The 13268-nt window shown below is 41.8% G+C and overlaps 1 protein-coding gene across 10 annotated transcripts in view; it reads left to right on the top strand.

Moving 5' to 3' along the window:
• LOC137438841 (DNA (cytosine-5)-methyltransferase 3A) overlaps positions 1 to 12404 on the top strand; it is a 90316-nt gene extending 77912 nt beyond the window's left edge. For 8 of the 10 annotated variants that reach the window (XM_078767326.1, XM_078767325.1, XM_068134255.2 and 5 more), the window contains 8 exons: positions 229 to 313; positions 526 to 671; positions 3427 to 3517; positions 3772 to 3920; positions 4523 to 4608; positions 5288 to 5357; positions 7331 to 7449; positions 9684 to 12404. In XM_078767326.1, the coding sequence (XP_078623452.1) occupies positions 229 to 313; positions 526 to 671; positions 3427 to 3517; positions 3772 to 3920; positions 4523 to 4608; positions 5288 to 5357; positions 7331 to 7449; positions 9684 to 9825 (888 nt within the window). In that variant the 3' untranslated portion in view covers positions 9826 to 12404. Of the gene's footprint in view, positions 1 to 228; positions 314 to 525; positions 672 to 3426; positions 3518 to 3771; positions 3921 to 4522; positions 4609 to 5287; positions 5358 to 7330; positions 7450 to 9047; positions 9377 to 9683 lie in introns of those variants that run through there. The other 2 variants (XM_068134256.2, XM_068134257.2) reach the window with 2 other exon arrangements.
• Positions 12405 to 13268: the final 864 nt, after the last annotated feature.

Below are 13268 nucleotides of genomic sequence, written 5' to 3'. Positions count from 1 at the left end.
GGAGGGTTTTAAGAATATAGGCTGTGACTGCGTTGGAATACGTGGGGTGAAATTTAATGATTATATAGATCTTACAAAGGTTTGAATTGAACAATCATAAGATGGTGCATGTCTGAAGGCTGCATCAAAAGTCAAGTATTCATCAAATATGGGTGTGCAGTACCTGCTATCATGCAAAGACAACAGGGTGTGTAGAGTGTGAAACAAGCGTGTGGATTGTTTCTCCAGGAACCTCCAAAGATATTCCCTCCAATTCCAGCTGATCAACGGAAACCCATCCGCGTTCTGTCCCTTTTTGATGGCATAGCCACAGGTAGGTCTTCCGTTAGCAAGCGCTGGACTCATAATGGGTTGGCTATGGTCGATGACAAACCTAGTAAAGCTAATAAATATGGAGGAAGGGGGATGGCATGAAATTGTTTCCTTTTCTTCTGCAAGCTTGATTGATATGGCAAAATGGCTCTTTGTGAATGTAGGAAATTCCATTTTACACATTTTCCCTTTGCACTCATCACAACTCCCTAGGGATGCTTGTCCTTAAAGAACTTGGATTTCGTGTCGGACGTTATGTGGCGTCGGAAATTTGTGAAGATTCGGTCACCGTGGGGCAGGTGCGCCACGAGGGCACCATTACCTATGTGGGGGACGTGCGGAACATTACTCGAAAAAATGTAAGTTCCTTAAAGTTGAAACTCAAGGCACAGGAACTCGAAATGCATTTTGTTCAATCACGCCCATGATCTGTCCACACCCCAACACATCTTCATACTGTATGTACTACTAATTATATGTATATGTATATATATATATATATATATATATATATATACATATATATATATATATATATATATATATATATAATATATATATATATATATATATATATATGTATGTATATATATACATATATATATATATATATATATATATATATATATATATATATATATATATATACAGTGGTACCTCGGCTTACGAGTTTAATCCGTTCCGTGACGGAGCTCGTAAGCCAAATCGCTCGTAAGTCAAAGCAAATTTTCCCATTCAAATGCATTGAAATGCTATTAATCCGTTCCAGCCTAAAAAAAAAAACACCAATTTTTTTTGTTAGGTGCTTTTAAATAACAAAAATGTACTTTATAAATAACAAATAATGTATAAACAAGCACGACCTCGTATATACTGTACATAATACAAGAGAATGTAAAGAAATAAACTGGTTTTATTAAGCAGAGGAGAAGAGCATGCCAGGTGAGGTGTGCGTGTTGTCGACTTGGCGAGGCAGTACGATCGTACTCCTTCTACGATATGTACGATTTTGAAGCAGAAGGAGTCCATAAAGGCTATAACGCCAGCCAAGGGCGTTACGATTATTTCAAAGCTCGGGACCTCTATCCATGAAGATATGGAGAAGTTGTTGTTTGTGTGGTTGAAGGAGAAGCAGCTCGCAGGAGATACCGTGACCGAGAGCATCATGTGTTTGAAAAGATTGAAACTCGGATATCGAGCACGGACCACGAGGTGTTTTTTCTTTTTTCTTAATCTCGGTTTCAGTGAACTTTTGCTCTGTGCTCACGTGTACTGTACCTGTACCTGTAATGGTACGTCAGAGGATGGCACCTGTTGTCATCATATTAAGTGCAAGATGTTCTGCATCGTAAGTTGGTACACCGTGGTCTTTCGGCGGTGTTTAAGCCGGCCGTCTTGGCTTCTGTCACCATTGGCATTGAGTCTTTCGATGTAGGTAGGTCGTTGTGTGCCGGTGCCTTGGCCGAATTCCTTCATTGCTGCATTGTTAGCTCACCTGGTTTTTTATACCACATCTTTGGTTATCGGACCAGCGAATGACGTCATCTCCAAAGTATGGCTTATTCTCACTTGTCTTGGACGATCTTCTACTTCTAGCCTTCCACCGTGCATTTGGTGTCCACTGTACTTACTGTACAGTGCCTGGTAAAATTGATGTAATGGGTTTTTGACCGTCAACGCCATGAACCGTCATGAACCGTCATGAACCGCCATGAACCGTCAACGCCATGAACCGCTAACACTCAAAAGCCCATTTATCGCGCCTTATAAAGCAAAACGCAAACCGAAAGCCATGCCTCTCAAGCGAGGCGTGCTTCCGTGGTCACGTGATCCACAGGTGTAGCTCATTATACCCGCACGCGCGACACGCTTTGGCGGTCACGTGACCAGCCACTCTGGAGGCGGGGATCCCCGCCGATGACGTCACCGGCTGGAGCAAGGAGATTCCTCGCTCATGTATTTCGACGATTGCGTGTTTTATATCCAAGCAGAGATGCTTTCACGGCAAGATAACCACGTGACCGGAACCGGAAGCCACAACCGGAAAATTCAAAAAAATAAATTTTTTCGAGCTCGTACATCGGATCTCGGCTCGTATCCCAAAGCAACAAACCGCCCGAGCGACGGCTCGTATCCCGAAAAACTCGTACGTTGGGGCACTCGTAAGCCGAGGTACCACTGTATATATATATATTTTATTTATATAGATATATACTGTACATATATATATCCACGAGTATATATATACACGAGTATATAGATATACACGAGTATATACTGTATATATATCCCACAGCAGGGGATCTCACCAGGGTACCAGCACTTATTCAGGTATTTTAACACCCACAGCCTAAACAAAAATGGCATGGTGAGCTTTATGCCCCCTCCGCTGCCCCACTCCCAGACCTCCCTACCAAAGGACGACGTGCTCTAGAAATATCACCCCCTGCTGGCACAGCATCAGAATGGTTCCTCGTTAAACCCCAACTTGTTTGGTCCGAACTTAAACTATGCACCTCATTAGTGAACACACTACTAACTGAGCTATCCTGTTACATGTGACATGTTTTTCTCACATTGCAGGCAGATCGGTGGCTTTTTTGTAATCGTTTCTCCCCCAGTCTTGCTGTCCCTGATAAGCTCTCCGACCCTGCCCAATAACTCCAGGATGCACGCATTCCAATAACCGCCTCCTGGTTAAACTCCCAGAATCTGAGCTGACTGTACACCTCAACACTTTTATTCCTCACTTCTCCAGTCCAGGGAACCACCTTCCAGAGATCGTTATGTCTTACTCTTCCCTCCAGGACTTCAAGCAGGCAGTGCACCACCATCTCGTGTGATCCCCAATTCTGTCCCATGATCTCTGTTACCAACATTAACCCTTCCTAATCCAACAATCTTACTTGCAGGTTTCTGTGTTTCCTCCCAGGCTCCTCTCTCTTTTCCTGTTCGTTATTCCCTTGCTTGTTGTGTCCAACCGTGACCCCACGCCCACTCTCAGTTTATTACCGAAATCACCTTGCCCTTCCATGACCTTTGATCTTTTAAAGAATTGTTTTTTTAATAACATTACCATGGCCCCTTATCTGAATGATACTGTTACTCTTTCAGATCAAAGAGTGGGGTCCATTTGATATCATCATCGGAGGAAGTCCTTGCAATGACTTGTCCATCGTCAACCCAGCCAGAAAAGGTCTCTACGGTGAGCCCAAGACCAGGCGGTGTGGGGTAGGCCACAGCCAGCCATGGTCTTGTCAAACAGGCATAGGCTTGTGCAATTGTTATTATAAACCTGAAAATTAGCATTTGACTCCACACAATCATGAGGATATAAACATTTTTTCATAGCAGGTGCAGACAGCAAAGCTCAGCTGTGCCGGTAGATGTCCCACTGCCTGTTGTAGAATGTGCAGAAACTTCTTATTCTGCCTATGCCCCAATGACATATCTACACAGAGGGGACTGGCCGTTTGTTCTTCGAGTTTTACCGACTCCTTCACGAGGCGAGGCCCAAGGAGGGTGAAGAACGACCCTTTTTCTGGATGTTTGAGAACGTCGTCGCCATGGGTGTCAACGACAAGCGTGACATCTCGCGCTTCCTCGATGTGAGTTGACTACAGCTTATGTGCACGGTGATCATGTATGCACCTCACAGTGAACCTTAGTGTCTGCACGACATAGTAAGCCATGTACAGGCTTGGCTGTTACGTGCTGACATTTGGCAAGAAGTGGCAACGCACAAATAATAATAACTCAAACTTCTGTTGATTCCTACATAAGGAAGTATGCGCTGTACATACTTGCAGAGGGAATATTGAAGTGGGGAGGAAAGAGGAGGTGTAAGTTAAAATAATGTCATTTATTTATTATTATATCAATAGGAAAAGGACGTTTTACTATCAGGAGTTATTATTTAATTCCAATAAACACCTGCACACATCTCCATGCAGTCATACATACACTTTACCTGCAGGCAGCAATTAGTTTGCACAAGTGAGAAGCATTTGGATCATCCTCTGATATATATTTAATTACTTGATCAGTGAATTATTAATTGAACTTTTCACCTCTAATGCCGAATTTTTTTAAATAATTGATCCCACAGACAAAATTAAATGAAATTTTAATGACTCCCCAACCCCCACACCTTTCGCTAATCCACACCTGCCTCTCACTTTGGATCTTTGTTTGCTCTGATGGGATTTAGACCTGTCCAGTGATGATCGATGCCAAAGAGGTCTCGCCTGCCCACCGAGCCCGCTACTTCTGGGGGAACCTTCCTGGCATGAACAGGTGGGTTGTGGGTCTGCACCGCATACCCTGCAGGTGCTTTTACACCACGAGGAGTTTGATGCGTTTTCCAAGCATGATAAAAAGAACAATGTGTTCAAGTGTTCGATGTGTTCAATGTGTTCCTTGCAGTGTTCATATGTTTTATACCTCTCCCACCTCCCCCCAAGTCCTCCCGATGTGCCTGCTCTCAAATGTTGTGTTTGTGTCCTTTCCCCCTCTCTCCCCATCTTGTCTGCCGCCCCCCTTGTTTTTTGTGTCTTGTGTCGGTTTGACTTTTTGTGTGATTAATGTTAGCTCTTTCACGAGCCTCGATCTTGTATACAGAAAGAAAAAAAAATGGTGCAAAATGATTCCGGGTTAAAGTCCTTCATTCACAAAGGAAGGTTCCAGAGCCACGGGCGGGTTGCACAGACATGATCCCACATGATCCTAACACACAATATTAATGGTATTTTAGGGTGTGCAGTTCAGAAATAACAGTGGCGAAAGTCAAAAACAAATTAAAATCACAAAATACTACTTGGTTTACACAAGAGTGTGACAATCAAATTTTGATCAATTGGAACGAGATACGTATGGTCATTTGTGCGATGGTCTTATAATCCAATTTTGTCATTATTCTTGTATTTCACCAACCTTCCCTACCCCAACCTCACTACTCCTGCCTTCTTGTTCTCAGACCCCTTTTTCCATACACAAGCGACAAGCTCGAGCTGCAGGATTGTTTGGAACACGGACGTAAAGCTAAGGTTGGTTCAAGCACATCTGGAACTCCAAGTTGATGAAAGTCGAAGGTTTTGTTGCATAAAGAGGAGAGATTTAGGACACACCACACACACACACACACACACACACACAAACACACACACACACACACCCTTCGATGTTTAACCCTGGGCAAACATCAGCTGCAAAATCGCGATGCAGGCACTCCTGTGTTACGAGGATTGTGATATACCGCCAGGCCCCAGTGATGTTTGTTGATGTAATATCAATGTTCCTTCCTCTGTTATTACATTTATGTGACCCTATATACCTGGATTATATATGCGTTTATTAATATTTTTCCTGTGACTCTACTTGTTACCACATAAGCTTTTTCATTTCATGTGTTTCAAGTACTTAATTGCATTAAACAAGGGGACATTTGGTCCATCATGCTAGTGCTATATCTACAATTTTAAATGAAAGTTGGATCATTAACTTCAACAAAAAGCTCCAACTAACATCAACAACAAAGACCTCGATCCCTGGTGTGCCTCAAGGTGCATCGCCTTTTGCCATCGTCGAACGCAATCGAATATTTTATCAGATTTGAGTATACAGGGGACAAATCCAGGATCATGTGGTTCAGAACTATCAACTGGGCTATCCTGTCATATGTCAGCCTACAGGTGTTCTATTCATCCATCCAACTCTGAATCGCACTCAACTGTACTGTACTTTGTTTGGGAGGTCATCTCAGATCGGGTGCTTTCAAGCGAATGCCATTAACTTTTATTCCTCAATTTAGTCTGTCTCTAAAATGAGTAGAATGTTTCACCATTGTGTCATTTTGGGTAATTGCTTTGTCTATCATGTACATTTAGTACCTGGTTTCTCACGTTGGTTGTAAATCCGCAGGTTTCAGAATGTGGAATGGAGTCCTCCCAAGATTCAATGTATCCACCTCCATTTTGGTTTTCAGAACCAAGTTGTGAAATGTTGTTGTTCTTTGACTTTCTACATAACTTCTGAAGATGGTCCATAAAGCGTTGTCCTTTTTCGTGCATGCTTCGTGCACAGAATACGCTTTGCAGTAGAGGATGGTCTCCTCATTCTCCTCCATGCGCCAGTTCACCTCTTTCTATTCATCTGGAGCTAAGCTCTTGTTGTTTTGGGGGCAGGTGCCACCTCATCAGCTTTTTCCTTCAGTGCAGAACTATGTCTTATTGTGAGCTTGAGATCTTCTTCCTCACTGGAGATGGTGCAGTCTTTATTCTTTTCAGCATACATTGCAGCTGCTTGGTGTGGTCTTAGGTCTCAGCATGGGAGTGGTATATGTCCCTTTGTTGACTTTTGGTATTGGTTTCCAATCACTTACGAGCATTTTGGTTACAGCCAGCCAGATGGCTTTTCACCAAGGGGCCTGTGGCCTCATCTACTTGTCAGGAGTCTCAGCTATGATGGCACTTGGTAGAGTCGTGCCAAGGAGGTAAATGCCCAAACCCTCTCCATTGTGCACTTTTGCGGAGTGAATTTCTCCATTGTGTTTTTAGCTTGTCTGATACGTTTGGGGGTGAGGTGGGAGTAGCCGGGTTGGACATTAGTTTTCTCAGAATATAACAAGAAAGTCAGGAAGTAGCTCCCTTTTCTCACAACTTTCTGAAACGGTCCAACCTGGAGTTGCACTTCGATGGGAGAAACTCAAGCTTTTCAGACATGTCCATCTTGTGCTTAGGTTGTCCTCAAAATCTCACATCTCTCGTTATGCTTAGTTTGCTCATAATGACATCAGATTTAACAAAAATGCAAAGGATTTTTGTCACTTTGCGATATCCGTGTATACGAGGCCATACATGGTTAAATCCGAAGCTCAGATGTCCATAAGAAAGCAGCAAGGAGATTTGCGCCAAAGATGTACACCAAATGGTATTTTGTGAGGAGCAGACTGTATTTTGGAGGGAAAGTCCATATGAAACCATAATGAGGATGTGACATCATACTTTCTTGCCCTTCGCAGTTCACCAAGGTCCGCACCATTACAACACGCTCAAACTCCATTAAGCAAGGCAAAGACCAGCACTTTCCAGTCATGATGACCGGAAAGGAGGACATCTTGTGGTCTACGGAGTTAGAGAGGTAAGAGGTTCTGCCCAGTAAGTTTGTTCTCAAATTGTTAATTTGTTTTTACATCGACCTCACATGCATTTTTTATTTCTTTTTTTACTTATGACAATGACATCTAAACAAAGGTTGATTTATTTACTGCAATAACAAATGAAAGGATATCACAAGACGCGAAACGAAAAATGGGGTGAAGAAATTGGTTCACTTCTGTCTGTCTGTCCACAAATATCACTTTATTTATGATCAAGGAACAACTTAATTTAAATTGAATGTTATATTTTGAATATTATTACCTCTGCCACCAAAGGTTTTCACCCCTGTCTGTCTCTGTCTGTTTGTCTGTGAACAAGATATCTCAAAAAGGTGTGGACGGATTCTGACGAAATTTGTCAGAGATGTAGGGTATGTGACACCGACGAAATGATTCGATTTTGGTGAAGATCTGGATTCGGATCCGGCTACTAGAATTTTTAAAGTGATTCTTCATCATTGGGAGATAGGGCCAAAAACTATACATAGCAGGATATCTCAATAAGTTATGGACGGATTTGGATGAAACTTGGTGGAGAGGTTAGGTGCATGACAAGGACGATTCTATTCGATTTTGATGAAGATCTGAATATTAATTCGGATACAATAATTATTTGTTTTTTTAAAGTGATTCTTCACCATCCTTTGAGCCAATAAGTTCAAATTTTGGCACAATAGTGAGCACGTGCTTTGACAAAAACGGTATTTTTGGTTTTTTGATTAATCAATTCATTGATTAATTACTTAATTATTATCAATTAATTAAGTACTTATTTATTTCCTTTCTCTTCTGGGCATTATATCAGGCACCTTTTGAGCTAGGAAGCTGATATTTGGACACGACAATAAGCAAGTGATTTGGCTGTAAAGGGTATGTTTGATTTATCGATTAATCAATTAATCCATTAATTATTTAATGATTCCATTAATTACTTAACTAATTAATTTTCAAAACGTCACAGATTCGGATGAAACGGTGGTGGTTTAGGTATTCTATTAGCCAATTAATTAATAATTTAATTATTTTACCATTATTATTTATTTATTTTAACTATTAATCACTTATTTATTTTCTTTCTCATCTGGGCAATATTTCAAGCACGTTTTGAGCCAGGAAGCTGATATTTGGACACAACAGTGACCAAGTGATGTGGCTATTGGGATATTTTTAATTTATTGATCAATCAATTAATTATTTAATATTTTCGATTAATTGACTATGTAATTAATTTTTGACAACTTACAGCTTCGGATGAAACACTCGTGGTTTAGGTATGCTATTAGCCAATTGGTTAAGAAATTAATTATTTTGCAATTATTCATTCATTTTAATTACACAATTAATCAATCAACTATTGTGCACCTCTCCCTCCCAAAACCGTCTCCATGTGCTGCACAGCGGCATCACCGGCGTAGAAGGTGCCCCAGCAATGCTGCGCACTGGAGGATATGTTATTTATATATTTGGCATGGTAGTGGTGTACTTTGAATGTATTTGTACTTGTTACCCTCGCCAGAGGAGAGGGTATTGCATTTGAGTCTGTTTCTTTGTCTGTCTGTCTGTCTGTTTGTCCGCACAGAATAAATATGATTTTCTCTGCAATCGTTGGCCCGATTGACGGCAAATTTTTACCGTAAGTGCAACTTCACCTGTGTAATTTTTAAATGATAATTATGAAATCATAGATCACATGGTACGGGCGCCATCTTGGAAAAACCAAACAACTTTGCACCTCTATATCTCCGAAAGTGCTGAATAGAAAAATTTTAGACATGGCTCATTGTAAAGAACTCTCCATGGGGAATAAAATATGTTAATGATGATGTCATAGATGCCTCCATTATGACGTCATAATTCAACAAGTACAAAACTTCATCCGATCAAGATGAAATTTCTTGAGCAGCATCTGGGGATAAATTGGTGGAGAAAAAAAAATGATGACGTCATTGGTCACGTGCTTTGGCCGCCATATTTGTTTTACCACAAAAGCCTTAAAAACCACTGAAAACACGTCTTGGCGAGGGTCTGCAATCTCTGATTGCTTTTTCTAGTTTCTTCTTTAAATGTTCTTTCTTTGTAAAGTGCTTTGAATATTTTACTTGCAAATGAAAATTGATGTATAAGAAATGGGTTGATTTATTGATTAATTCTTTCCCAATCCACCTTGTCACTCCTATTTTGCAAAACCTGCTTGTCCGATGTGCACGACCTCCAGGATTTTTGGCTTCCCGGTGCACTACACAGACGTGTCCAACATGAGCCGACTAGCTCGCCAGAAACTACTTGGACGATCATGGAGTGTACCAGTCATCAGACACCTCTTTGCTCCACTCAAGGACTACTTTGCCTGCATTTGAAGAACTCCAAGTTTATCACCAATCAACAAACTACCTCTCCTTTACTTCCCCTACACATAAGCTGTGTGTCCTTACATCCCCTACCTACAAACTGCCTCGCCGACATAATCACTTATTCTTATATACTTCACCTACCCACACACCATCTCCTGCATTTCACCTTTTCATTACAAGCCCAACACACAAACCATGTGACCTTACTTCCCTTAACGACATACCACATGTCCTTACATACCCTGCCAACAAGCCGCCTCTCCTTACTCATATTCTATACAACTACCTCCCACATTACACACCTGTATGCTCCATGTTTCAATGTACACATGCACACTTGAATGTCTGGCTTTTTCTATAATTATTTCCTCTAAAAAAAATGTTTTCTTGCACTAACCCACATTACCCCTCCCTAACACCTCGCCCCATCCCATCCCGACCCATTGTTCCACTGACTCCATCACTCATGGAATCCAAATCCTTCCTCATTCTAAACTCATACTCGGACACACACACGGTAAAAGTGAAAAGCCTTGCTGACACGTTATAAATCGGTGGCCTTATATTTATATGAATGTTGTTACAATCTCAGAAAGGTTCTCAAATGCATTTATAATCGTTTAGTCACAAAAACATTATCAACCGAGGCAGAGTAGATCTGATTCACTGAAGGGCGAGACTTATACTGTAGGAAAATACAGATTTAACCTTTTGGGGAAAAATGATGTTTTGGGGGAAGGGGAGGGGAGCTTGGGTGGAGTGTCATCAATCAGTGACTTTAACCCCACATTCCTGTTATTGGACACGAAGATACTACTCACTACTCATTAATCATGTTTTATACCATTTTATCCTTATCGAGCAGGCCATAAGATTCAATCATCCTTATTTCCTTCTGCCACTGCCTCACTTCACCAAGCTTTTGAGCGTCGAAGAGAACTTTCCGTCCATTATTTTACTCCATTTTGTAATCCTCATACTTGCTGGACTTTGACCGACAGTCATTGACTCAAGACTTGTTATGCTCAAGCCTTTTTTGGATAGCTAGCAACATGGTGCTACAACTGTTACAACAGGAAGTATCACGGAGAAAGCTTTCGGTTCGTTTATGCACAAAGACCTCGACGTGTTTCCACAACACGTTTCATTTTACACTTCTGTTTCATGGAATTTTAAAGAAAGAGGAGGAACATTTTTTAAACATTTTAATTTAATTTCTTTACCAAGAAGTCATAGATCATGTCAGTTTAAATCAAGTCTTCATTCTGAGTATTTTGTTTACAAGGAGCCTGTCCATTTGGCGGGGCATCTGTGGGACTAATGCGCCCTCCTCAGGATCTTGGCACAAGCCCTTGGGCCTGGCGAAAACTGTGGTGCTGCTAAGGATTTAGCTGAAACACTAGAGGGGCTGTCGACTTGGAAGGCCTTTTAAACGAATAGATTGTAGCGACAATTATAAATACTTTCTAATTTTGATTGCGTTTTTATTCCTACTCTTTGGGGCGCACCTCAAGAGTTTGAGATGTAAATTTATCGTGTCGAGGAAGGCCTCGTGGAGAGAAATCGGAGTCGGAGGAAGTTCAAGAGTCTCAAATACCGTCCGGGTGGAATGTCAGGTGTGAAGGTCGCAACCAATGCATTTACAGAGAGACCGTGTGCCTTTTTTAACTTTGCCTTCGCGGCTTTCACAAGTGCCTCCTAATCTTACTGCGGCACCAAGAGTTCCCACAAATTTGATCCGAACCACTCACTATACGTGTCGTGCACAAGTCGCCGTCGACACGCGAAGGGTCGACGGCACCTATCAAGAGATCGTCAAAACGAATCGAAAGACCTCATCGCAATTACCTTCCCCTGTTTGCGTGCAACCAGGTGCGGATGAGCAAACCCAAGGTAAACGACGTCTGCCGTTCCACAATGCCGATGCAAGCCAAGATGGCGTACAAGCACAAAGCCATACGAGTGATAGACACGAGAGTCTTTGACTTTAGAAATACGATAACTTGACTTGTTAGCAAATATGGCTGCTGACAAGTGCCGCAGTACATAGCCTTTGACCACACAGGTAATATTTTTGTTCTCATGTTGTACAGAAGGCCCTTCAGGCCCACCTTCCTTTGTATTTATACCTGACTGATCCATCTTCGTGCTTTGGGTCTGTGCAATCATGGTGGTGCTTTCCTTAAACAACATGCTGGTGCTGTCTGTTAAAATACAGACTAAAGGAATCAGGCCTTCCCAATACCCAGTGATTTTGATATCCACGATGCACAGCTGCGGGTATCTTTTACACGTACATTTCAAACGAGATTTTTAACCGAAACTTTTTTTCGGGATGTGGTGGGTGTATTTGTTTCGTTTTCATCTCCAAAAGCAGTAAATCTGAGCCCTCTCTTGGACAATGATTTCATTTGTGGACAAATTCATATTGTTTTAGATTAGCCGTATGAATTTAGTTTGTTTGATATGGTTGTTTTAATGATCTCCTAGTTTATATTTAACCACATAATTATGTGATGTCACTTGAAATTTAAAAAAAGAAATCCACAAAATCATGTGCAGTTAATAAATGAATAACAAGACCACTCCAGTGTGCGGGTTTTCTCTTTGTGTTTTTGGAATTACAATCTCTTCCTTGGATATGGGCTTGCGAGTGAGGATGATTTTTTTGTTTGTTTTTTTGTATACAAGATCGATGCTCGTGAAAAAGCTAACATTTGTCACACAAAAAATCAAACCGACAGAAAACATATAATAATGGGAGCGGTAGACAAGATGGGGAGAGAGTGGGAAGGACACAAACACAACATTTGAGAGCAGGGACATCGAGAGATCTGTGGGAGGGAGAGGGCTTGGGGGGAGGTGGGAGAAGTATAAAACACATGGACACTGCAAGGACTTCCAGGAAAGAAGTTGGAATTTCAAAAGAGTGGATCCAGGGTGAATTAGCAGGGGTAGAAAAGATCAAGGTTTTGGATGGGGAAAGATAAGAGATGGTGGTGAACAGCTGTTTTGAAGACCTGGAGGGAGGAGTGGGTCGTGGGATTGAAGGGAGTGGGGGAGTTTGTTCCAGAGGCGGGAGAAAAGGGGAATGAAAGAGTGAAGCTGAGCAGAGAGCCTAGACTTTGGCAGTTTAACCATAAGAGTGTTGCAGGCAGATCTTGTGCGACCTTTAGGAATATTTGGGGGACAGAGCACAGAGAGAGCTGGGGGGGCAAGGCCGGAGAGGAGTCGGTAGAAGACAGAAAGACCACCAACCTGCCTGCGGTGAGTGAGTGAAAGGCCCTCGGAGTTGACTACATCGCAGGAGATTCCAATGATTCTGAAAGCTTTGGCCTCAACAGCGTGAAGCCGAGCAAGGTGTGAGGCAGGAGCACCAGCCCAGAGGGGGGAACAGTATTCCATTGAGCTGTGGATGAAAGCCTTGTATGTGGTGAGGAGCTCACTTG

This window comes from Myxine glutinosa, chromosome 13 (genome assembly GCF_964187855.1).
Source record: "Myxine glutinosa chromosome 13, kmMyxGlut1.1, whole genome shotgun sequence".
Lineage (NCBI taxonomy): Eukaryota > Metazoa > Chordata > Myxini > Myxiniformes > Myxinidae > Myxine > Myxine glutinosa.
This window is presented reverse-complemented; position numbering and strand designations above follow the sequence as displayed.